Source organism: Rhinolophus sinicus, chromosome 4 (genome assembly GCF_057876585.1).
Source record: "Rhinolophus sinicus isolate RSI-liver-muscle chromosome 4, RSI-T2T, whole genome shotgun sequence".
NCBI classification, from domain to species: Eukaryota; Metazoa; Chordata; class Mammalia; order Chiroptera; family Rhinolophidae; genus Rhinolophus; species Rhinolophus sinicus.
This window is the reverse complement of record NC_142504.1, coordinates 49,566,730-49,592,193: the sequence shown is the minus strand read 5'-3', so window position 1 is coordinate 49,592,193 and position 25,464 is coordinate 49,566,730. Positions and strand designations below refer to the sequence as shown.

General features: G+C 37.1%; 1 protein-coding gene across 2 annotated transcripts in view; it reads left to right on the top strand.

Annotated features, from left to right (window-relative positions):
- Positions 1 to 13,176: 13,176 nt before the first annotated feature.
- Positions 13,177 to 25,464, top strand: part of NAMPT (nicotinamide phosphoribosyltransferase) — a 44,509-nt gene continuing 32,221 nt past the window's right edge. Inside the window, exons 1-4 of one of the 2 annotated variants that reach the window (XM_019745377.3) lie at positions 13,177 to 13,435; positions 13,987 to 14,090; positions 22,586 to 22,742; positions 24,216 to 24,319. In XM_019745377.3, the coding sequence (XP_019600936.1) occupies positions 14,034 to 14,090; positions 22,586 to 22,742; positions 24,216 to 24,319 (318 nt within the window). In that variant the 5' untranslated portion in view covers positions 13,177 to 13,435; positions 13,987 to 14,033. Of the gene's footprint in view, positions 13,436 to 13,741; positions 14,091 to 22,585; positions 22,743 to 24,215; positions 24,320 to 25,464 lie in introns of those variants that run through there. The other variant, XM_088797810.1, reaches the window with a different exon arrangement.

Sequence of the window (25,464 nt, the reverse complement as noted above, 5' to 3'; positions counted from 1 at the left end):
ACCCCATTTTCTTGCATTGAGAATAAAGAATGAAAGCAAGAAAAGAAGAGGGAAAAAAAAGGAAAGGAAAGGAAAGGAAAGGGAAGGGAAGGGAAGGGAAGGGAAGGGAAGGGAAGGGAAGGGAAGGGAAGGGAAGGGAAGGGAAGGGAAGGGAAGGAAATATATTAAATTCACTTCCCTTACAGGAGACTCCCCTTCACCATCAAACTCGTTATATTTGTCAACAGTTTCCTCACCTCCCACCAATTTCTCAACATAATCCTATCTGTATTCTTCTCTTACCAAACTAATAATTTTCTTGCCACCAGATTAATTATTTTAATCTTCTTAAATCAGCAGCCTCACTGATGGCCAATCCCTTCTTTAAACATGCTTATCCTTTGGCTTCCATGAAACCATGCTCTTCCGGTTTTCCTCTTTTGTTTGTGGCTGCTACTTCATCGACTTCTTTGTTAACAGCACTAAGCAACAGTCATCCTTTTCTACACTGCCTGTAAGTTCCTCAAGGCTCTTTTGCAGACTCTCTAGACTACCTCCTTCATAATTCAATATTTGATCAACCTCTGTCTCCCCAACTAGACTATAAACTCCATGAGAGCAGAAACAGCATCAGTTTTCCATCTCCGTTAGCCCCAGCCCTAGCAGTTGGCACAAAGTAGATGCTAACTAAATACACATGTCAGTAATGGTGTTTTGCTGTACAAAACACGCATTAAGAGGTAAAGAAAGATATTAATTCTATTCCTCAGATAATAAATATAAAAAGGCTCAGAGGAGAAAAAAAATCAATATGAATAAAATTTCCAGTGACACATTTTTAGGAACCTTTTAGGACCTGGACCAAAAGGTGATTTGCAAAGGATACACAACTTTATGCTATGCCCTCTGCAGTGCTGTCAGATTTAATCTGAAAAGATAAACTTCCCAATAAGTTTAGTTTCTTATAGAAACTTAGGTTCTATAAGAAAACCGGAAAAAAAAAGGTGCAAGAGAAGGACAGCAATTTATATTAAAATGCTACATTTTAGACTGAATTGTCATTAGATTTCCCTGTAAAATAGATCTACCTCCCTCCTACCCAAAATACCCAAAATACCTAAAAAAAGTGTATATATGTGTATATATATATATATATATATATATATAGTATATGTATATATACATATACATATACATATATAAAAAGTGTATATATGTATATATATGTATATATGTATATATATGTATATATGTATATATATATATACATATATAAGTTTTATTTTGTCCATTGATAGAAGAACTTAATCCATTCATATGATTGGATTATATCCTGCCGTTTTCTGTTATATTTTTCCACCCACTATTTTTTATTGTTGATTTTTTCTCATCTGTCTGAAGACCAAGAGAAAATCTCAAAATTCCCCAGAGAAAAAGAGAGGTTACTTACAAAAAAATAAGAACTAGATTGTCAATGGACTTTGCATCATCAATGCAGTATACTAAAAGACAACAGAAGAGTATCTGTAGTTCTTAGGGGAAATTGTTTTTATACTAGAATTCTACAGTCAGCCATATGTGACTGCGTTCAAATGTTTTAAATATATATATTTAAATCCAGTCATGCTTTTTATAAGAGATATATCTAAAACAAAATGACCCTGAATAATTGAAATAAAGTTTTGGAAAAATGATATCCAAGGTAAATGTTAATAAGAAGAAAGCAAATATGGTGGTATCGTTCTCAGAAAACAGGTTCTTGGTGTATGCCACAAGAAATAATTCAATGACATACCTAATAAGCCAAGCAAGCAGCAGATTTACTAAAAGGAGGACAGAACACTCTCAAGAAGGTGAGAGCGGGCAGGCCCTGAGAAGAGCAGCTGCCCTGAAGAACAATGAGACTGGGGAATTTATTTCATTAAAATTGAAGGTTCAAAATATTCAAGACTTAGGGGTGGTGTTATAGGTGTTCCTACTACCGAGGTGGGTCCTTGCTGACCACTACTTCCCATCAGAAAGAAGGATTTTTGTCCTTATTTGGCTCTTATCAGAACTGTCTTGGCAGCACAGGGAGTGGAGAATTTCCCCAACCACAATGCTAATAACATTATAATCCATTATAATTAGCTAAAGTTCACATTGAGGGGCAAGATGACATCTTGGATATGCTCTCTTCCACCTAAAACTAGCACTGGACAGTCTGCTAGCCGCACCTTAAGGATGACCTCATCTCTTCCCTCCTTTGTCTCCCCTCATCTCTTCCTTCCCTTCCTCCTCCTTTCTCCCTGTGGCTCCATTCTTTCTGCCTACTGTAACACTATTAATGTCACATGCAATGAATTTCAGGATTAAAAAGAGGAATATTTTTATGTTGCTGAAAAAAGCAATCTACAAAAAAGTCTGAACAGTCAAAAACTTTTACCTAATGTAACTTCTAAAGTATAAATTTGAAAATATTATTAAAACAAAAAGAAATTGACAGATGCACAAATACAGTATGAGAGTTTTACATATACATCAGAAATTGATAGATTATGTAAACAGAACTTAAAGAATTTAAATAATATAATTAACAAACTTGATTTAATATGTATTTAATGCCCCTCAAAAAAAAAAAAAAAGAGAACATGCACATTGTTTACAAAAACTAATGGAATACCTACAAAAATTGAACATAAGCCAAAAGAAATACCTCAAATTCAAGAAATTATTAAAAGCAGAAATTATAGTTTGATTCTCTGATCTCAATGAAATGAAATTAGAAATTAACAAGGTAACTAAACATTTTTAAATATTTCTGAACAACTCTTAAAGAGGAAATTGAAACTAAAATTACAAACTTTTTAAATAAACTGAAAATGAGAAATAATTATCTAAACTTAAGTAATATATTCAAAGTAGTACTCAGGGAATAATGTATTGACTTAATATATTAAAAATCAAAGAAAATTAAAACCAAATTAACTCAAGAAACTAGAAAGAGAAAAACAAATAACTCAAAGAAAGTAAAAGCAAGTAATTAATAAAACATTAATATCAAAAATTTATTAAATAGATAATATGACTTGTTCAGTAATATTACAAGTTATTTCCTTGAAAGGAGCAATGAAATAGATCTTTGGCAAGTCTGATTATGGTAAAAAAGAAACAACAAATAAACCACATTAGGAAAGGAGGCAATTATACAGTTCAGACAATTAAGTTTGCAAACTCATCCTAGAAAAAGTGCTATATATCTCATTGCTGAATACCACTAGGGTCACCTTCGAAGTACTCCCCTTGGGAAACTACCCTGTTTCCCCAAAAATAAGACCTAGCTGGACAATCAGCTTTAATGCATATTTTGGAGCAAAACTTACTATATGACCGGGTCTTAGATAAGACCTGGTCTTATATTATAGTAAAACAAGACCGGGTCTTATATTAATTTTTGCTCCAAAAGACACATTAGAGATGATTGTCCAGCTGGGTCTTATTTTCAGGGAAACATGGTAGACACTGACAGCTGCGCCTAGTCCACCCTTTGAAGCAATTTTGGAACTCTTTTTCTGGAATGGTCATCAGAGCTGTTGTCGTATTACCCTTGATGTCCTCCTGACTGTCATCAAAATGTCTTCCTTTCAATATTTCCTTTACCTTCCAGTAAAGAAAGAAGTCATTGGGGGCCAGATCAGGTGAATAGAGAGGGTGTTCCAATACAGTGATTTGTTTACTGGCTAAAAACTCCCTCACAGACAACACCGTGTGAGCTGGTACATTGTTGTGATGCAAGAGCCATAAATTGTTGGCAAAAAGTTCAGGTCATCTACCTTTTTCATGCAGCCTTTTCAGCACTTCCAAATAGTAAACATGGTTAACTGTTTGTCCAGTTGGTACAAATTCATAATGAATAATCCCTCTGATATCAAAAACAGTTAGCAACATCATCACAACAAGTTCTCGAATTTGTCAGACCTCATATAGATGGAGATTTGTTTTAATTTTTGAAGATTACAAAAGACCAATATTTCTATGAAATGAATGATCTTGTTGGAAAGCATACCTGACAAAACTTTTAAAGAGAGACAGACAGTGAGAGAACTTGAGAAGATGAAAAACCACAGAAGAAATTGAGAAGGTATCCAAAAACCTGCCACTAAAAAATTGTCTGGGGGAAGATCATGGTGGCAGCAGTTTTAAATTTCCCCAAATTCCTCCCAAGACACAGACCAACTAGGATAGAGTCGAAATCTGCAGGAGTAGGAATTAACTAGGTAAATTTGGGGAGAAGAAAAGGGTATTTGGGAAAGAGAAATAATTTATGCAAATACCCTGAGGCAAGATTGAGCAAAGCTTAGCTGGGAATTGTGTGATCCTCATCCCTGGAGTGTGGGTGGGAACCAGGTTTGCTTCCAACTAATTGAATATTGCAAATGTGACAAAAATAAACAAAATTACAAGTCCTTGCTTAAATTTCACAAGATTACAACCCATCTGAATAGGAGATGCTCTTTCTTGCTGGTTTTGAGGAAGCAAGCAGCCATACTGGGAAGGTCCATGTGACAAGGAGTAAGCAGGGCCTCCAGCCAATAGCCAGCAACAAACAGATCCTCAGTCCAACAGTCAGTCCATGAAAATGGGCTGCTGCCAACAACCACATGAGCTTCAAATATAAATAAATTGAATATAGCAATATATTAAAGAGTAGCATAACATAACAAAGTAGGGTTTATTCCAGGAAAACAAAGACTATTCAATATTAATAAATTATTACATGTAATTTATTGCACTGAAAGGTTAAAGGAGAAAAGGCATGTGATTATTTCAGTAGATAACAAAATAGTATTTTAGAAAAGTCAATACGCATTCATGTTAAAAAACCAGAAATTCGTAGCACAGCAAAATATACTTTTAATTGTATATGTACTTCTAAATTCTATAAATATTCAAGATAACTTACGTGTTCAGTACCTGTTTAATTAACAAAAATTAACAAGTCATGAACAAATGCTCAATAAGTTATATGACTAAATTTATTGAATAATTTTCCAGCTCTCCATTTTTATATCTCTGTCAGTACAGACTTTGTCACAAGATCAAAGATAATACAAACTTCTAAATGTGCAAAAAGAATGGCAATGAGTAAGTATGATCTGTATAAACTTATTTCTTCTATGATTTTTGACACGTATTCCTATACTAATTGAAATTCAGGGCCCATGGAGAACTTATGTCCTCCCAAATTGTGTAAGTCATCACATTTCAGTACATTCACACACACGAATAGTTAGTTTGAACAATTTCATTGTGAAGAACCTTGTGAATTCTTCGTAAATGTGATGGTTCTGGCATAGAGTTTTAAAGTTATTCTTAAAACTTGAATATTGTTGTCACATGAAGGACTGCACTAGAATATCCAGCATGTGGGGGTAGAATAGGGAAAAGATCATCATCTTCTGAAAGTGAAAACAGAAAACAGTGTAATCGTAACACCAAAAGCTAAAGAGACAGCTGACAAATGTGTTGTTGATAGATTTGGAAGGTGACCAATGCCCATGTCAAGAATATGGCTCAAATGTCACTAATGTGAAATGACACTGCACTGTAACTTGCCTGGCACATTGAAATGGTCCCTGTGGAATTTGTCACTGTTTTCTGATACTACCTAAGAGGAGGGTAGCTTTGATTCTAGGAGACCAACAGCCCTAACCTTGACAGAAATATCCCCAGAATAAAGAAAGCTAATTATCAAGACTTAGATGGCTTCATGGAGATAGGTTTCAGAATATCTAACACTTGGGGCCGGCGCGGGGATCAGACGGTCGGAGCTCTGTGCTCCTAACTCCAAAGGCTGCCGGTTCGATTTCCACAAGGTTGCCAGTTCAACTCTTCGACTCCCGCAAGGGATGGTGGGCTCTGCCCCCTGCAACTAAGATTGAACATGGTACCTTGAGCTGAGCTTCCTCCCGATGGCTCAGTTGGTTGGAGCGTGTCCTCTCAACCACAAGGTTGCCACGTTCGATTCCTCGAGTCCCACAAGAGATGGGGGGATGCACCCCCTGAAACTAGCAACTGCAACTGGAGCTGGAGCTGAGCTGCGCCCTCCACAACTAAGACTGAAAGGACAAACAACTTAACTTGTAAAAAAGTCCTGGAAGTACACACTGTTCCCCAATAAAGTCCTGTTTCCCTTCCCCAATAAAAACCTTAAAAAAAAACACAAAAAACAAAAAAAAAAACAGAACATCTAACACACAATGTCGAATTCTGTATCTGCCAAAAAAATTGTTGGTATGTAAACTGGTTTTCAGAGGGAAACTGCTGTACTGATAACAGGATCTTATTGCCAAAGCAGGTTTATTTCACATTGCAATTTCTTAAATTTTCCCTCAAAGAAACCAATGTGTTGCTTTTAGGTTTAGTTAGTGTTTCACAGTCCTCTATAGTTTGATCAGCTTTGAGTCACCTGATGGAACTATTTGTGGACCATTATCTGTAGGTCATTCAGTTCACGCCACAGGGATTCTTCTATGCATGAGGAGCCCCTTGGCCTCTTATGAAAAGTGGGGAAAAGCTCTTTGGGACAGATAGTTGGCTTCAGGATGGTAAGATTAACAACTCTGGACAAGATGGGATCCAAAGTGTTTCCTCACCTCTGATTAAGAGATGCTATAGGGGAATAGGAAATCCCCCACTGGAAAAGATAGAGGTACGTAACCCAGGCCCAGATAAATTTTAAGGTAGATAACATGTGATTTCTTCTGGGACCTACAGCCAAGTTCCATGGCAAGATGGACTGTGGTTCAGACTTCCTTTGGAGAAAACTCTCTCTCATCCTGTTTTCAGAGGGAAAAACAAGAAGGATAATGGTTAAATGAAGAAAAGAAACAATTTTTCTTTTTACTGGTGTAACTAGCCAATATCTGTGAAATGTGATAACTAGAAAAGGGAGTTTTTTGGTTTTGTTCTTTAAGATGAAAGAGATTCAGATATATTTATATGCCAAGGAGAAGTCAAGAGAAAAAGGATGTTTGAAGGTTCAGAAGAGGGAAGGCATGATGATTAATGAATGAAACCTAAGGAGATTGGTGGGGGAGGGGGAGGGAGGCTGTGGGATGAATCAAAGCACAGGTAAGAGAGATTAAGCTGGGGCAGAAGGAGGGCTACCTCTTTCTGTGAGTCTGGAGAAAAAGATAAGACGTGTGTGGGGGCCTGTATCTGTCAGGACAAACCTGGTTATGCTGTGGTAACAACCTCCAAAATTTCCATCGCTTACAACAAGAAAGGTTTGTTTTTTACTCACACTACATGTCCAGTGCCAGCTGGCTCTGATTCAGTTCTGTGTTGTCCACATTTCAGGATTTAGGCGTGTAGATCAGCCCTTATCTGGAATACTGCAGTCTTTGTGGCAGAAGAAGAGAGAACAGAAAACCATGCATGAAGCTCTTAAAGCTGGAAAGTGATGCACATCACCTCACTTCACATTTCATAGCTAAAACAACTCCCATGATCATGCCTAAGTTCAATAGAACAGGGATGTAGGAGAGGAACGATGAATATGGGAGAATGAAACAATGGAGAGTGACGTTGAATATGACTGCACAGTACAGTAGAGAGGGATGATGAATATGGGTGAACAATACAACAGAGAGGGGCTTTGAATATGGGCAAATAATTCAGTCTGCAAGGCCCATCCTGCTTTTGTTGGTGATAGAATTTGCTCCTTGTTCATTCAATAAGTATTTACTAAGCCCCTTCTATGTGCTTGGCCCTATACTTGGCTCTGAGAATAGACTTCTGCTCTCATAGCTCTTATGGTTTAGGAGTTCCCACTGACAGCTTGATTTTTCTTACTGACATAGGGGATTCTATCATCTGCTGAGAGTGAGGGAGTTATTTGGAAGTAAGGAGTTTGAGGAGAGAGGTAAATCTTTGTAATAACTGCTGAACATAATGGGAAAGAATACTGAACGGGAAGAATAAAAGAACGGCCAGGCAGCATTGCATGTCCTGCTATGGATGGCAGGTATGGCTGGTGATATTTCCTACCGTGTTTCCCCGAAAATAAGATCTAGCCAGAAAATCAGCTCTAATGCGTCTTTTGGAGCAAAAATTAATATAAGACCCAGTATTATATTATATTAATTATATTATACCCGGTCTTATAGTAAAATAAGACATTATATTATATATATTATATTATACCTGGTCTTACAGTAAAATAAGATATTATATTATGTTATATTATATTATATTATATTATATTATACCTGGTCTTATATTATAGTGCAATAAGACATTATATTATATTATATTACACCCAGTCTTATAGTAAAATAAGACATTATTATATTATATTATATTATATTATTATATAAGACCCGGTCTTATATAAGGTCTTATAGTAAAATAAGACCGGGTCTTAGATTAATTTTTGGTCCAAAAGATGCATTAGAGCTGATGGTCTGGCCAGGTCTTATTTTGGGGGAAAAACAGTATCAGTGCTCAGTGGCCTGCCTACTCTGAGAAAAAAAGTTAAGAATCTGGGGACCAGCTAAGAGATGAGGGAGCCAGAGATGATGTTGGCAATATGAAGCAATGGGGTTTAGGTCTAGATAAAGAAGAAAATAAAGTCATGGGCAAATGTTGGGCAGCAGACAAAGGTCTTGAGAGCAAAGTTTAAGAGGAAAGTGAGTGAACTAGAAAGACAGGTGTACTGCCCAACAAGTGCAATTTAAGGTTTCACAGGTGGAGTAGTTCTTGGTATGGAAAAAGTCCAGGGCGTGGATACTGGGTGGGGGCTAGTTGATCTTTAATCAGACCTGATTGCTCCTCAGAAGCTGTCCCTGCAGTTAAGGATTATATCCACATGCAACTTTGTATTGCTCTCTCAATCCAATGCTGAAATTACTGGGGATAATGAATTGACTATATTGTTTTGTCTCCCCCCACTCCAGATCCTAGTTATTTCATAGCTACTTTGGAAAAGAACTAAGGATAAATATGATATTTCTTTTTGAAGTTCTCTAATGCTTCTTTGCACAATACTAGGAGGCCTGACAATTAAGTTCACGAACTTGTTCCAACAACATTGCCAACCTTTTTTTTATATCAGAGGGATTATTCATTATGAATTTGTACCAACTGGACAACAGTTAACCAAGTTTACTATTTGGAAGTGCTGAAAAGGCTGCATGAAAAAGTTAGACGACCTAACTTTTCGCCAACAATTCATGGCTCTTGCATCACGACAATGCACCAGCTCACACTGCCCTGGTGTTGGTGCATAGCTTCCCAAGGGGAGTACTTTGAAGGTGATCATAGTGATATTCAGCAATGAGGTATGTAGCTCTTTTTCTAGGATGAATTCGCGAACTTAATTGTCTGACCTCATATGTATTTACTAGTTGTTTATACATTCTTATCGAATTGAATCATATTGGGATTGATTCTTTTTCCTGCTCCCTACCCAATAGCAAGAAACTCCTTCTGGCATCAGGGTTCTGTAAGTGTTCAGCTACTTCAACAACTCTCCTTTCTCTGACGAGGGTAAAATTGTGCTCATCTCCAAATCATGCAAAGCAAGATGGGAACAACAAAACATGGAAATGGAAACATAAGAAAAAAGAATGGGAAAAGAGGGGGGAATATCTTAAATGATTTTAATAAAACCAGTCTTTTATTATTCAGTCTTATGGAAACATAACTTATATACAATAAAATTTACCAATTTTAAGAACAGAATTCCATGAATTTTGACAAATGTATGCAGTTGTATAATCAATACCACATATATCATTTCCATCACCCAAAAAGTTTCGTCATGCCCCTTTGCAGTCAATCTGCTTGCCTTAACCCCAGCCTCTGACAATCACTGATTTGCTTTCTTTCCTTCTAGAATTTCTAGAATTTTATATAAATGAAATCATACAATATATAGCCTTTCATGTTTGACTTCTTCAAGAAAACCAGTCTTACAGACAATGGTTTGGTGGTTGCCAGAGGGTAAGGGGGGTGGGGGGTGGGGGGTGGGAGATGAGGGTAAGGGGGATCGAATATATGGTGATGGAAGGAGAACTGACTCTGGGTGATGAACACACAATGGGATTTATAGATGATGTAATACAGAATTGTACACCTGAAATCTATGTAATTTTACTAACAATTGTCACCCCAATAAATTTAATAAAAAAAAAGAAAACCAGTCTTATGTCAAGGACATGAAAATAGCTTATAGGTTAGGAAAAGTAAGGAAAGTAGTAAGGTTCATCAATCTGAGAGCCCACCTACTTTAGCTTCATCTTAAGTAATAATTCCCCCCCCACCAAAAAAAATCAAGTTTTATGTGCTAGTTATGTTTTTCTAAAACTCATTAAAAATAATTATTGAAGTTAAAAATGTTTATCTGAGTGCCTCTAATACGCATGTCATATGCCATCAGTGATAAGCAAGCCTCACTAAGGAAAACCCTGCATTAAAAGATCTTAACAATCTTTTACTCTCCTAACACTCTCATTCTCTCAGTCACTGATTTTGAGTCTTAAACAAAGTGGCCATCAGCAAAATTTATAAGTAATTATAACAACCAAATCCCCACACATAGCATCATAACATGTATATCCACATTTACCTTACTTTTAAAGATAAATTCAAACCTTTTCTTTTTGCTTTCTACCTTTATTTCCCATTTTATTTGGTTGAAATTAGAAAAAATTATGTTTAGATATAATGGAAACCAAAAATACAACTAATAAAAGTGGGAAAATTGAGACTTGTCATGCAGCATACATATATTGGGAAGACTTCCTGCAACATATAAGATTTGAAGAGAATTTAACATCAGATAGACGATCAACCACCAGCACTGCCCAGGCAAATAGTTAGGAGAGTGTAGCCCAGTCAGACCATAAGGACACCATACAAAGTATAAAAGAACATTTTGCAGTGCAATGCCTGTGAACAATCTGTGTACATGCACTAATTCTTCCTGTATGTGGGTTACAGTTATTCGGTCACTTTCATACTTTTAGACTAAGACTCGGCAGTTTTCTGTGTCTGTGTGATTGTAGAGGACTCAGCAGACTAAGTCATTAAAGAGTGCTTCACATAGGGGGAGCACCGATAATCAGATCCATGAAGACCCATGTCTTGCTGTAGATGAGGCCTTTTCCATAGGAAATTAGAACTCTGGGAGGTCCGCAAAGGGCCATGGAAGTTTGAATAAGAAAAAGGTCTAAATTAAGTAGTTCCCCTCTTATGTTTGTCTTTGTGACAATTGTTGTTGCTTGGTAAGGCTAGAAGTTATGAAGGGTGATGGATAGGACCATGGTCAGGTGCTGCAGATGGGTGAGTCCCACACCTATTTCTCTAGTGTTTTTTGTTTGTTTGTTTGTGTGTGTGTGTGTGTTTTTTGTGTGTTTTTTTAGGTGAAATCAGGTCAGACTGGAATTCTAAGGCAATTTAGAAATATAAAACTGTGCCAAAGGCTATCTGGAAGCATGTTTGGAAACAGGAATAGTGCAGTAACACCCACTATGCCTGATCAAGTGTATGGGTTGCAGGTCTTTCACAGCACTCTGTGGGATGTAAACAAGGAGCTGGATGCGCAGCTCGCCCTTCTTGACTGGCTGTTTGGTAGGAATGATAGATTAATCCAGGGCTTTGACTAAAAGGCTGGGGCTAGTCATTATTTGTCATGTTGTGGGGACTCATGAGAAACAGTTTGCAGATTTTTTACATTGTACTAGATATACTACATCCTAGCTTTTAAATTGTCTTTCAAGGGAGGTCATTTCAAAATGAAATCTTGACTTGGTATTTGGTGATAACTTTATAGTTCTAAATGCAAATTCAATATTGGTCCTGCTTAAGCATGTAGTTACATATAGAGTGTGCCAAAATCTTAGGCAAATGGTGATTTTTCTACTGCGTTTTTCTCTTTTCCTCTGGAGATTGCGGTAAGGGTTTAAGTCATTAATATGTGTACAGGTCTTAGGACTATTTCTACATTTAACAGGCCATGTCAATATAATATTAATATTTTTACTTGCACTAATATTAAATTTCTCACCTTCAAACTTCAAATTTGACTCAAATACTGCAAGATCAAAGTTTACTTTGCTTTTTAAAAACAAAAATGCAACCATAAACAAAGCCTACTTTGTAATCAGAATCCTTTTTTTCCCCTCTGTATAAGGCAGCATAGAACAATGGTCAGTTATACATACGTGGATTCCAGGAAGCTAAGCAAAAATAATTTATCACTTAAGTAAAATAGGTTATGGAAATTTTAAATAATGAAGAAGAAAAACACCAAATTAAGAGGAGCAAAAAGGATCATTAGCCTTTCTGAACTAAATTAACAAAATCTCCCAAAATAAAATTTTAAAGTTATTTGTCTTTAAAAGTAATTTCCCCCAGTAAACACAGGGTCAACACCCCCCCCCCAAAAAAAAAAGCCTTTCTCTTAAACCTTGTTGCTAAAAATAATTCTAAATGTATTATTACTACCTTAGTGAGTGCTAGAGCTATCTTGACACCTCTGTGAATTTTGACTGTATTGAATCTATATATGGATGGAGGCGATTATCACGAATCTGTACTGACTCCAAAACATAGTCTGGATCAAAGTTACTTTTAATTGAACAAGTGTCAGTTTTCTTGGGATGAATGTCTCTCAAGTCACAGCCCCCACCCCCCAATAAATGAGACTTCCAATAACTTGGAGGACAGTCTATATAAAGTTCCTGTACCAGTTTTCATTAAACCGCTTTTTCTCCGGCCACTTGAATCTTGTAAAACCTAAATCTTAAAATTTAAAAAAAGAAGCTACCCTGTTTCCCTGAAAATAGGACCTGACCGGACAATCAGCTCTAATGCTTCTTTCAGAGCAAAAATTACTATAATGCCCGGTCATATTTTACTACTATTATAGAAGACCCGGTCTTGTAATTTTTGCTCCAAAAGACTCATTAGAGCTGATTGTCCGGCTAGGTCTTATTTTCCGGGAAACAGGGTATTGACCACGTGGACAAAGGGAATCTTAGTTTTATGCAAAAACGCAACCACTGTGTGAGAACTTCGCAATTGCACCGTCAGCATTTCAGTGAAGTTATCGGACGTCGTTTCACTTTTTTCTTTGAGACTGCCAACTCGGTTCCCAAAATTTAACGATTATAATCATGGTAAGTCAGTTCCGCACTGTCAAAGACTCGGCCTGTTGCCGTTTACTTCTCGGCAATATTAGCTTCAATTAGGTCTTGTCCTCTCATCTGTGAGGACTAAATTCAGTCCCTGCCTTTCGACGCAGGCTGTTTTCTCCTGGAAAGCCAAAGTATCCCTCAAAGGATCAAAGAGCTGGAGGAAAGGGGAGTCGACGTGTCAGATTAAAGGGGCCCTTTAGCCCTTATTCCTCAGGAGGGACAAGAGGAATGGAGTCAAACAGCTCCAGCCTTAATCCAAGCTGGAGACAAAGGTAAGTAACTGCGCGAGGGGTACAGGGAGACGGAGAGAGGGAGAGGCTCCTCAGGCCCCAACCGGGTGGCGTGACTTAAGCACTTAGAAAACGGGCCAGGACTGGGTAGGTCGGGAAGGTGCCCGCGGGGCTGGCGAACAGATTGCATGAGTAGCGAGGATGGAAACGCCCCCTCTCGGCCCCGCCCCGCCGGCCAGAGAAATGAAACCGAGTCTGGGGCCCGGGTCACAATCCGGGACGGCCCCGCAGCCTCCGGCTTCCCGGGGTGAGCGTCCCTGAGAGCGCGTGCCTCACGTCCTCCCCGCCAGCCCCGCCTCCTGCACTCTGCGCACGCGCGAGCTCGCTCCGCCCCCTCACGGCCCCGCCCCCGCGGCCCCGTGATGGGGCGGGGGGCCGAGGTGAGAAGGCTCGCCGAGTCTCCAGACTACGAGCTCCGCGTCGCGTCACGGCTCCCTCCTCAGGCCCCTCCTCAGGCCCCTCCTCCCTGCTCTGACCGAGCGTGGACTTGAGCAACGGAGCGCGGTGAAGCCCATTTTTCTCCTTCCTCGCAGTGGCGGCTGGCAGCCCCTGGCACGCAGCCCCCACACTCCGGTCCGAGATGAATGCTGCGGCAGAAGCCGAGTTCAACATCCTCCTGGCTACTGACTCCTACAAGGTAGAGGCTTGGGGTGGGGGCAGGTGAGGGAGGAGGCGAGGGCGCTTTCGGGGCGAGCGCGAGGTTGCGGGGCTGGGGGTGGCGGGTCTAGGGTTGTAGCGCGGGGCGTCCCGGAGGGAAGGCGCGGGTGGCGGCGCTGGGCAGGTGAAGCTGGCGCCGCAGTGGAGAGGAGGTGGATGGAGGAGGGATGGAGGGATGGACGGCAGGAGGCGGGGCCTGGCAGTGCGTGGTGGGGGGACACGGAGAGGGGCTGAGGCGAGGCGGGCCAAGCCGGCGCCGCCTGCCCGCTGGTGCGCCTGCAGTCGGGGGTCCAGCTTTCGGCGGGGGCAGCGGGCCCAGGGTCGGGCTGGCTTGGGCGTCACTGGCTGGGCTGAACTGGCCTACGCGAGGGCTCGCCCGAGGAGCGGGTCAGTTAGGTAATTGCCCCTAGGGCTCCGCTGTGGAGGGACAGACCTGGGTTTGAGAAGTGGGGTGTGCTCAGCTCTTGCTGGGCAGATAATGCTCCTTCTCCAGGAAGGTGTGGGCGAGGTCCTAGTAAGGGTGCCGGAGTAACCAGCTACGTTCCGCCCTGCCTGTAGCCCGGGTACGGAGGACACATCTGTCCCCGGTAGCGGTGCTGGATACCCCTGTCCCACTCCACTGGGCTCTGTTTCAAACTGCTTTGCTCCTGGTGATCTCTTGCTCCTTGTTGCAAAGGCCAATCTGCCCTTACGCCGTTTAGGGCCGCTACAGGATTTCTGTGAAAAGGAAAGTGAAACGAGGAGTTAAATGAACTGTAGTTTTAACCCTGGAGAACTTAGCGAGAGAGAAATGCCACAACATTGTGTTCACATGCGCACTGGATACTTGCATGTATAGCTGCCCCATTAATTTTATTTGAAACACACACATTAGTAAAAGAAAGAATGATTAGAAAAAAGATGGCAGTTCGTTCCCCTAGTTTCCAAATTATATGGCATATGAATTATATGATTATACTTTGCTAAGCTTTGTTAGCCAAAAGATGAAATGTCAAACCAAAAACCCCACTTGTGCGAAGTAAATTTTAGGTTTTACTTCAGCAGCACGATGGTTTGAAATACAGTGGTAAAGCATAATGTTCTCATGTTTTTGTGATTTGTTTTTTGGTTTTTTGTTTGTTTATTTGCTTTTTCTTTCCTTAACTATTGCAAGTATTTTGGAGAATCTCGGTTAACTTAAGTTTTGTTTTGTCCATTTCTTCCCAATTGGCTTAAGATTCTACTTAGAATAATTTAGATGGGTTATTATTTAAAGTAGAACCAAGTGTCATTAATGAGTGGTCTTATAAATGGAATTTTAAAGTGGAAATCTACACTATTGCAAGTTCATGGTATTATCACGTGTGGTTTACTTGACCCTAAAACTTCCATTCTGTTTTCTTAGTTTAATCATGGTGTTTCAATAGTGATTAAATATCTTTAAATAGTGATTTTAAAATGGTTTCATTCATAGTTTTTTCTTAACTAAATTTCTTTTCTCAACTAAAATCTTTAAAATAATTTTCAAAAAAAATTTTATGTAGTAACTTATGATTTAATTGAAATGGGAAGTGTAAATGTATGTTGACTGGTCTAACTTTTAAAAACAAAACGGAATACAAGTTCCTTTAGTTTGTAGTTTCTCTAGCCATTATACATAAAGAATGTAAAATTGCTTTAACATCTGTTTCCTAGGATGCTTTAATTAGGAGAGTGAGTTACCTTCAAGTTTTCTAATCTCCTAGCAGGACATACTTCATTCACCATTAGAATTCGCATCTGTTTAATAATGTTTATTCCTGTCCATTTTCAAGTCAGACTGGTATATTTATCCCCTTTCTAATATGAAACCTTTTTAGAAGACTTTCATCTTAGTAGGATTTTTCGTTTTTCCCCAAAAAAATCCCCTCAAGAGGATTCAGTCAGGTTGATGTGTCTTTATACCGGTGATTTACAGCTGTACAGTAAAGTGGATTGTGTATCCCACACTGACATTTTAGTCATTAAGTTTCATTTTCCTTACATTTTTAGTGGGCCTTATGTCCTGTATTCCATTTTTGCCTTTTTATCTTCTTGGGTATAGAAGGGACAAATGATCATCTTGAGGTTAGAAGGAATGAAACTTTTATTTGGAAATTACACGAGAATGTTATTACATATCCTTATCAGTACTTAACAAACTATTGACCAATTAAAGTAGAGAACTAGTGGCTTTAGATGTGTTGATGGAAGAGAGCAGAATATTGTTGATGTCTTTCTAAAATTGAAGAAAGGATCGTTGGTTGTCTAAGGACTATAAAAAGGATTTTTGCAAGTACATGGGATAGTGTCCAAGTGCATGACAACATGTGGGTGTTTTGTTTTTACTCTTATCCTCTCCAAAGGGTTCAGGGCAATTTGGACCAAAGGAAGAGCCTTTAAAATATATATCCCTTTCTGTAATCTCATACTTTATTATACATAATAAGGAACTAGGACAACAGGTAAATGTGGTTGTTCTGTTTTCATCCTGGGTTCTTGGTACAAATAAAAAGGACAATTAATCTTAAATGTTAATATCTTCAATCATTTTCAAAATGGCTTAAAGTAAAATTATGTACTGGGTTGTATTTACATTGTGCTGAGCTAGCTAGGGAAAGGTGTATTTGGATTGGCCTTAACCATTGTGGTGCTTAAAAATTTAAGCACTTGGAATTTTTCAGATGAGAGAAGTCATTCTTTTCACTTATCTCTGGGATAACTATTAATCAGTTTCCAAATAACAGTGGATCATTAAAAGATGTATTTCTGTTCCAGTCTTCCTTTCCCTTCTATGTAGATAATGTTTGTAACAAACTACAGCAGAGAATAGTTTTAACATTTCTGAACATTTTACCTAATAGCAGATTAAAATGGAAGATGTTGCTGATTGAGCTGTAGTTGAAAAAAATATAGAAATATTTTTATATTATTTTACATTATTTATTATTTATATTATCCTGAACCTAATATAAAATACATTATTTTATATTATTTATGAATATTTTGCACAAATAGTAATCCTTAAAGAACTTAACAGTTTAAACCACATCACACATTAATTTTGAACTGTGCTGTCCAGTGTGGGTTGCTTCACAAAAGGTCATTTGTAAACTGGTTATCTAGAATTCAGCATATTTTCATCATTGGTTTAATAAATATCAGAGACCTATTAGGTATTCTAAAGACACGAGATGTCTCTTACAATCCAGGATGGGTGAAAGTTGATTTTAGAGAATTTATGAAAGGCTATATGATTTGTGTATGGTGATTAGGCACCCAAAGCAGCTTCCCCTTCTCCCTTCTTTTGCCTCCCCCCCTCCACTCCAAGCCGTTGTTTCTCAGTCTAGTTTGTAGGACACAGCTCCCTGGCCCATGCTGGTGTTATGAGCCTTGCGCTCCCCCCCAGCTGAGGCAGTCCATCGGCAATCGTTGGTCCACCACGCACAGCAGCCCACGGCAGCTCTCGCCACCTGCTGGCCATTCAACGCTGGCTGCCGGCCACTCACACTGGCCACTGGCCACTCATGGCAGCACTCAGCAGCTCACGCCAACCTTTGGCTGCTCAGCTCCAGGGAGAGCCGTTGTTCACAATCTTAGTTGTAGAGGGCAGAGGTCACTGGCCCATGTGGGAATCGAACTGGTGACCTCAGCGTTAGGAGCACGGCACTCCAACCACCTGAGCCACCGGGCCGGCCTCCAGCAGCTTTTTTTAAAAGGAAGATATTGCTTCCTTTTTAATGGCAGAATAACAAATCTGAAAAGTTTGGGCTTTTTGGAGGGAAGGATTTGGGGATAGATGACGATCTCTTACGGCCAAGTTTGTCCTGCCTTGAACTTCAGCTACCCACTGCCTTCCTCTGAGCTGTTCCTATTTGTCATTGTTGCTTCCCTTTCACTTTCTAAATGGACACTTAAGTATTGTCATAGTGGCTCTCATGACAGCCTGAGCCTGTGAGGAGTGGGGTATGCTATGGTTTGTATGTCAGAGACTACCTGTGCATTCTTACGATGCAATTTTTCCATTTTATTTTAAGTTATAGGAAAAATTCAGGCAATAGAAATAAAAAAATACATATATAATGAATATACTTCATAGGAAAATTAATTTAGGTCAGTAATGATTGTATAATATCTTGCAAAACAAAAATAGCAGAAGCTGGTGTCCTCTTTGTCGGTTGATGAAATCTCTTTTCAAAGTGTAGGGGAAAAGGTGTAAGTTTCCAGGAACTCTGTGTCAGGAGATTTTAGAGAAGAGGCAATATAATGAGTATAGCTGGTTTTACAGTTTCTACCCTTCCCCAAAACAATGTAATTCAAAAATCCTTAAGCTGTATTTGTGAAGTTGTTATTGCTTCAAAAGCCACACAACAATGGGGAAACAGAAGTATTTCCAGAGCTTGAGAAATCTTAATACAGAAAAAAAGGAAGAATTCAGTTGTGTTTTTTGCTGTTTCTAGCACATTAGCTTTGAAGAAGTAGAAAGTTTTAGAGTAAGGATGAGAGGATCCTCTTCTGAATGCCCTTAGATATTGTTAAAATATTGTCTTGTAATTATTTCTTAGTAATAAAAAATAAAATTGTAACTGGAATAGTAGGGTTAGTGGTATTCTTGGATTATGTGATCCCATTGTGGGAGGAATGCTCTTGGAATGATCAAATCAACCGTATGGGAAATCCAGAGAAGCTCAGGAGAAAGTTAGACTGCTCTCACAGAACAGTTTTATACAACTTAAATATTGCTCATGCTTCTTTTTAAATGTCATACCTGGGCCAAGGATATTTAGTCTTGGGATTACAGTTTCTAGAAGTTTATCTTTTCATAAAGTAAATCAATCACATAACTGAAATTAAGTTTTATTAAAAGAGCTACATTTTCCTGTGTGCCTATATTCTTTACCACACATATATTTACAAGTATTTACTGGCCGTGCTCTATTAGCTGCAGGAAGGTCGTGCCAGTTTAGGAAACATTTTCCGGAGTAAGGTTTGCTGAGGATATTGTGAGAAATTTGCTATTTTCTCTTCATCTTGTAAATTTTAAATTTCTTATAGAACCATTTTCTAGAGTGATAGAAGTCAAAGCAGTGCTAAACAACATAATTTAAGAGCTCCCTTTATGTAGTTCACTTTAATTTTGAATACTATGAAACTTTCTGTCGTTATTAACATATTTGAATCTGAGCTCTTGATTTCCCTACCCATTTCTTCTAAGGCTTTCCCCATCTCAGTATATGGCATCATTATTCACGCAGTTGCTCAAGCCAAAAATCTAGGAGACATCCTTAATTCCTTCCCCTCCTTGTCCTCCAGATCTAGTTTATCAGCCTAATTCTCCTCACCTCCAAAGATCCTGAGCCAGTTCTCTCACCTAACCTAGTCTTTGGAGGTATCCTCTTACCTGATGCTCCTGCTTCCACTTTGGTCACCCTGTAATCCATTCTTCAGCTCACTGCCAGGGTGATCCTTGTAAAATGTGAATCAGATCATACTCCAGCTTAAAACATACTAATGGCTTCCCATTGCACTTGATATAAAATTCTAACTTCTTGTTGTAGCTTGTGAGCCTTACATGTTCTTGTCTCTGCATCTCTCTCTGACTTGCACCATGTACCTCCTGCTCCCCATTCTCTAAGCACCAACTACTCTGACCTTCATTCTGTTTTGTCCCTTATTTCCTGTAACCTTGTCATTTAGGTCTTGCTTACATGTGACCCTTTCATAGAAGCTTTTCTGGCCTTCTAGTTAGTCTCCCAGGCCCTCTCTAGTCCATCATTTTCTTTTAATTTTTCATAGCTTCCATTTCGATCTGAAATTATTTTTTCATTTATGTAGTATTCTCTGACCTTTCATCCCTGTGAAAATAGAAGCCATTTCAGTCTATTTACTTCCAAGTACTCATTGTCTGATAGGTGCTGAGTATATATTTGTGAATGCATGAACTATTTATAAAATAATTTATTAATTTCAATTTCTGCTACATCATCTCAATTACTGGTTAAGGTTCCGAGGAGTTCAGAATGACAAGTTTAGCAGAAAGTAAAATGACGAGGACAGGAAACCTAGCAAAATTAGAATTACTATGTCATCTATTGACTGTATTTTTATATTACTATTTGCTAAGAAGCTCTGTTTAAATTTTTTTTCTCTTAAAACAATGTTATATGCCAATATAAATAGATATGAACGTACCATTTTATTCTTCTATACAAGTATTGGGTGTTAGTAAGTAGGTTGTTATTATAATAGTAAATTATGTTTCATGGTTAATTGCCTGAGAGTTTGCCTAGACGACTTAGATTCTTTAGCTAAATTCTGAAACAGTTCTCTTAAGTTTCTTCAAAGAAGATGTTAGAAGTCATACTTCATTTCTAATTTAGCAGCCTGGACAATTTTGTGTTTTTAATGACATTTATTTTCAGAGGAGGCATTCTGAATATTTATCCACAGGTTTTAAATATCATAATTAAAGGACATAGCTAAAGTAAAGCTTTAAAATTATAAACATATTTAATTATTGTCCAGAAGTATTTGTAAGATGGAAACTTTAGTATACTTTTAGACCAACATGGAGTTAAATAGTTTAGGGACATTACCATTTAGATTTTGACTGCTTGGTCTACTCAGAAAATAAAAATAATTCAGTTGCCTTCTAATACTTTTAAACCTGATGTAGAAAAAGTAAATTTATAAAGATGCACCATTAAGTATCTGCACTGTAAAGACAGTCAAACTTGATAGTAACAACTATGAATCTGACTTTTTATAAACTTGTGTAATGTGATCCAGACCCTTCTTCAAATTTTACTTCATCATAATTGACTTTTATTCTGCCTCACTGCTTATTCCCACTAAAAGAGTTGGAGTTATTTAGATGGTAAACTGGACATTTTCATTTTTATATACATGGTACGTTTTTAAGTGGTGGTATCTTTTTCTAATCAGTTTTTTAAGTAGTTGGAATAGTAATCATTTATTACTAGGGTATCATTCATATGTAGATTTACATTATTTTTGCATTGTAGTGAATTGCCTAATAGATCTAATTGCTCTGGATTTTGTATTAGCTATTTCACTTGCCTACTTCTTAAATCTTCTTAAACTTAACAGTGATGTAAGTCTCTGGGTTCTAACCTAAAAGAAACTGGTTTTGATGAGGCCTCCCTATACCTTGTAGTGTATGGATGGATACCTGTTGTACCTGAGCAAAACAGAAAGTTCTTAACTCTGTTGGCTGACTTAGGCAGTCAAACCACATATTAACGTAAAGATTCACCTCCAGGGTTGCCTGTCAGCAACACAAGGGTGCTATTTTTATAGAGTTGCTAGTTCCTTCTATTGGAGAGGCAACTAAAGTATTCTAAGCTTTTGTGATATATTCATTTTATATTTTTGTGCTGAAGTACAAAAATTTTTTATTAAAACCCAAGTTTTACTGGGACTAAGATTATACAACCAAACAAGGAAAATGTTGTTGTTTTTTTCCTAAACTTGAGATCAGAGCTAAACAGGAAAATGGTTTATGTTCACAGTGGTAGTCCATGAAAATTGATCTGCAGAGATTTATTCCACCATTACTCCAATTAACCATCCAATGCTTCTAAGCTTTATGGTGTTATTATTCCTACTCTTTCAATTGGGCAAATACACATTATTCATACAGTTATTTTTTTATTGGTAAAATTTTTTAAACACATTAAAATATAATAAAATTAAAATTATAATGAATACTCACTTTCTTTTCTTAAAACAAAAACATAAATTTTCAACAGTGACTCTTACCCAAATTCATGGAAAAGAAATTTGTGATAATACCTCTTCATACCTTTAAACTTATAAGAATTTGATATTGCATTGTATAGGCATTTATTTCCTAACTCAGATAATTTGAGCAAAAGAAAGATTACAAACAAGATTCTTTTTTTTTCTTCACTACTGCTGCTTTTGCTTTCATTCAGGTTTTCAGTGTCACTATGAAGACTTAGAAGAGAGCATTCTCACCCCTTCATTATACAGATGAAGAAGTAGAGCAATGGGAAGTCACTGACTATGGACTTAACATACACACCACATGTAGATAGTAACAGTACCAAATTCTCCTTTCAGCTCATTCTTTTATATTGTGTATGTGCAGCTGCATCTCCTTCCCCTGAAAGAAGACTGTTCCTCAAGATCTAATGAGATACCTGTCATCTTACTTTTGTTCCAAGTGCAGCCTACAGGCCTGTACTTCCTTAAGTTCAGTCTGCTTATTTATAAAATTTAATACTCTCTTGTAGTTTTGAATTTAAGGTACTGAACTGTTAAAAGTATCTTAGTAAGTATGATAGTTATTTTTTTATTTTTTATAAGCCAGGGAAAGAAGCTGATCAATAGCAAATAAGTGTAGTTCTCTGGTTTTAAATAATTTGAAGCCCTTTCTTTTGTGATTTATAGTTTATTGGTGTTTTCTAACTCAAGTATCTCTCTTTTATATAGGTTACTCACTATAAACAATACCCACCCAATACAAGCAAAGTTTATTCCTACTTTGAATGCCGTGAAAAGAAGACAGAAAACTCCAAAATAAGGAAGGTGAAATATGAGGAAACAGTGTTTTATGGGCTGCAGTACATTCTTAATAAGTACTTAAAAGGTATTATTTGTCCTAGTACATTTAAAACACTGCTTTTATATAACTTCATAATTTTCCCTCTATTTTTTATATTTTATTATTTCAAGTAACTTTTTGAATAGTCTAATTTTTGATATTTATTTAATTACTTTAGGGGTTCTTGAATTTTAAAAAAATCTGTTAATTTTAAATCATTAAATCTTATAAATTGGTGTATGTGCTTTGTATTCTAAATATGAAAAAGATTTTCTGAAACAAGTTTGGGAATAAGTTTAGAAAAGGCACTAATTTTCTGGGGCTAATATGGTTTTTTAATAGACTTTAGTCATTAATTCAACAAAAAAAGGATTTGTCGTTACTGACTTGGGAACTCATTTTGAATTAGGTAGCAATTATAACTAGAATATTTTTATGCTAGTCAGTTTTACCTTAAAGCCCTATTTTTTCCCAACTACCTGTAACTGAAGTTAGTCTCAAATGCATATTAAAGCAAAAAAATCCCCAAAATAATTTCTTTACTTTCTTACTTGAAAGTCTATTTCTAATCAGTATTGTAATATTGTTTCTAGGGGGAAACCAGTTCCCACGGGTTTTATATATTTTGGAAAATTTCATCTTTGACCTTTTTAAATAAAAATAATCAGAATTGAATACAGATTAAATTAAATTTTATGCAGATAATAATCTTTTTCCATAATCTTGGCAATTTTAAAATCAGGTAATTCAGTTACATTATAGACTTGAAAACCTCCTTGGATAGCAAAAATACTTCTTTACAGCAAGACTACCTAAGATATTTTAAATGAGTTCACTGGTGATTTTATATAAAGTTTCCAAACATGTCACGCTTCAATTCTACAGCTTAAAAGCTTCATAAGATATCAGTTATTATTATTTACAGCTAAAATATATTGATTGGCCAGCCTTATTCTAAGTGTTTCATAAATGTCTTTACTTATTGAGTGGTTGTCACTTAGTCCTCCCAACCGCTCAATAAGTAGGTACTCTACTATTATTATCCTCATTTTACAGATGACCAAAGTTAAATAAAAGTATATTTGGGGGGCAAAAATATAATAATTTTGAAAATTTTTGGATCATCAGCCCTGAAGACATGCTTCATGAATAAAGTGAGAAGGTTCACCTGGAAAATCATCTGTATCAAAGGCTTACTCACACTTAAGGAGCATAGCAATTAATAGAGATAGAAAAGATATCTTAGAAGTTAATTTACTGTGATTTGTAAAACATACCTGTAATAATTTCTTATATTGCACATTTACTTTTCAAATAAGAAATTAACGTTCTTTGAGAGAGTGATTGAAAGTGCAAATTCCTTTGCTGGCTCTGTTTTTGACTCAGTGAGTTATTTAACCTCTCAGTTCTTGTTTTACTATCCATGAATGGGTGAAATAGCTAAAGGCATTAATCCTGTGACAACTCAGCAACTGACAGAATGCTTTTCAAAATGTAAACCAAAGTTTATCCTTTTAGGTAAAGTAGTGACCAAAGAGAAAATCCAGGAAGCCAAAGAGGTATACAAAGAGCATTTTCAAGATGATGTGTTTAATGAAAAGGGATGGAACTACATTCTTGAGGTAAAAAATGGTTTCATGTTTTGCTCTATTGTTTTGTTAGATTAGATGTATAATTACAATTCTTTTCTGCCAGTGACCCAAATATCATGGCTGTTTTAGACACTCTTGTGAAAAGTTAAGGGTAACATAAAAAAATTTTTTTCTAGTGGCAAATCATTAGTATCTCGAATCTACAGCAGGTCTAAGTGATTTGTTATAATGAATTATAATTTAAATAACTAGCACGTTTTTAGGAAGGCAAGTTAGTCCTTTCAAAATATACTAATTAAGAAAAGGGCAGGGTTTTTTGTTAATTTCAAAATTTAGGTCTATTTTCTTGACTGTAGACATCTAAGAAAACAGATGCTGTGTGTCTACCACTACACAATAAATCTATGTAATTTCCCTTACTGAATAGTTAGAATGGTTTGGTACAGATCCATGAAGTTGCTTTTTATTCTTTTGTACTGTAATATTCATATTTAGCATGTTTGGATCTATTGCTTAAACTTTTGGGCATGCAAAGACATGAACATTAAGTTATAAGAATTGAATGTCCTCTTTATTACAAAGATAGATTGGGAATGGGATCTATTGGCATCTTTCCATGTTAAGTATTAATTTACTTCTAAAAACAAATGTCTTTCCAATTGTAGACTATTAAACACAAAATAATTAGAAATTTTTCATGCCTATATTGTAATACTGAGTTTTACTATTTGGTACTTATGGGTCTTTGAAGAAGTCAGGTGAGTACTCTGTGTTGTAGTTTTCCCATGTCTTAAGTAAGGTTAGTAAAGTCTGCTGGGTAACTCCTGCACTTATCCCATTTGGTATGTTGTGAAAATAATAGTAATGCATAAGTTAGGTGCTAGGCTTGTTAATATAATTCCCAGTGGCCAGGGTGATAAACCTTTTGATTTTATGTTCAGAGAATCTTAGGGATTCATAGGTTCTCTAAAGATAATCTTGTATAACCCCAGTTTACAAGCACAGAGTCTGAGACCTAGAGATATTAAATGACTTGCCCAAGGTCGCCTACTTCCTTTGAGGACCCTCCAGGACTTCTAAGTAGTATTCTTTCTGCTATATCTTGAGGCCTTCAGAGCTTCTCATTAAACAGATTGTTCTTTTATCTAGTTACCTTGTCCGAAATCACAGAAATA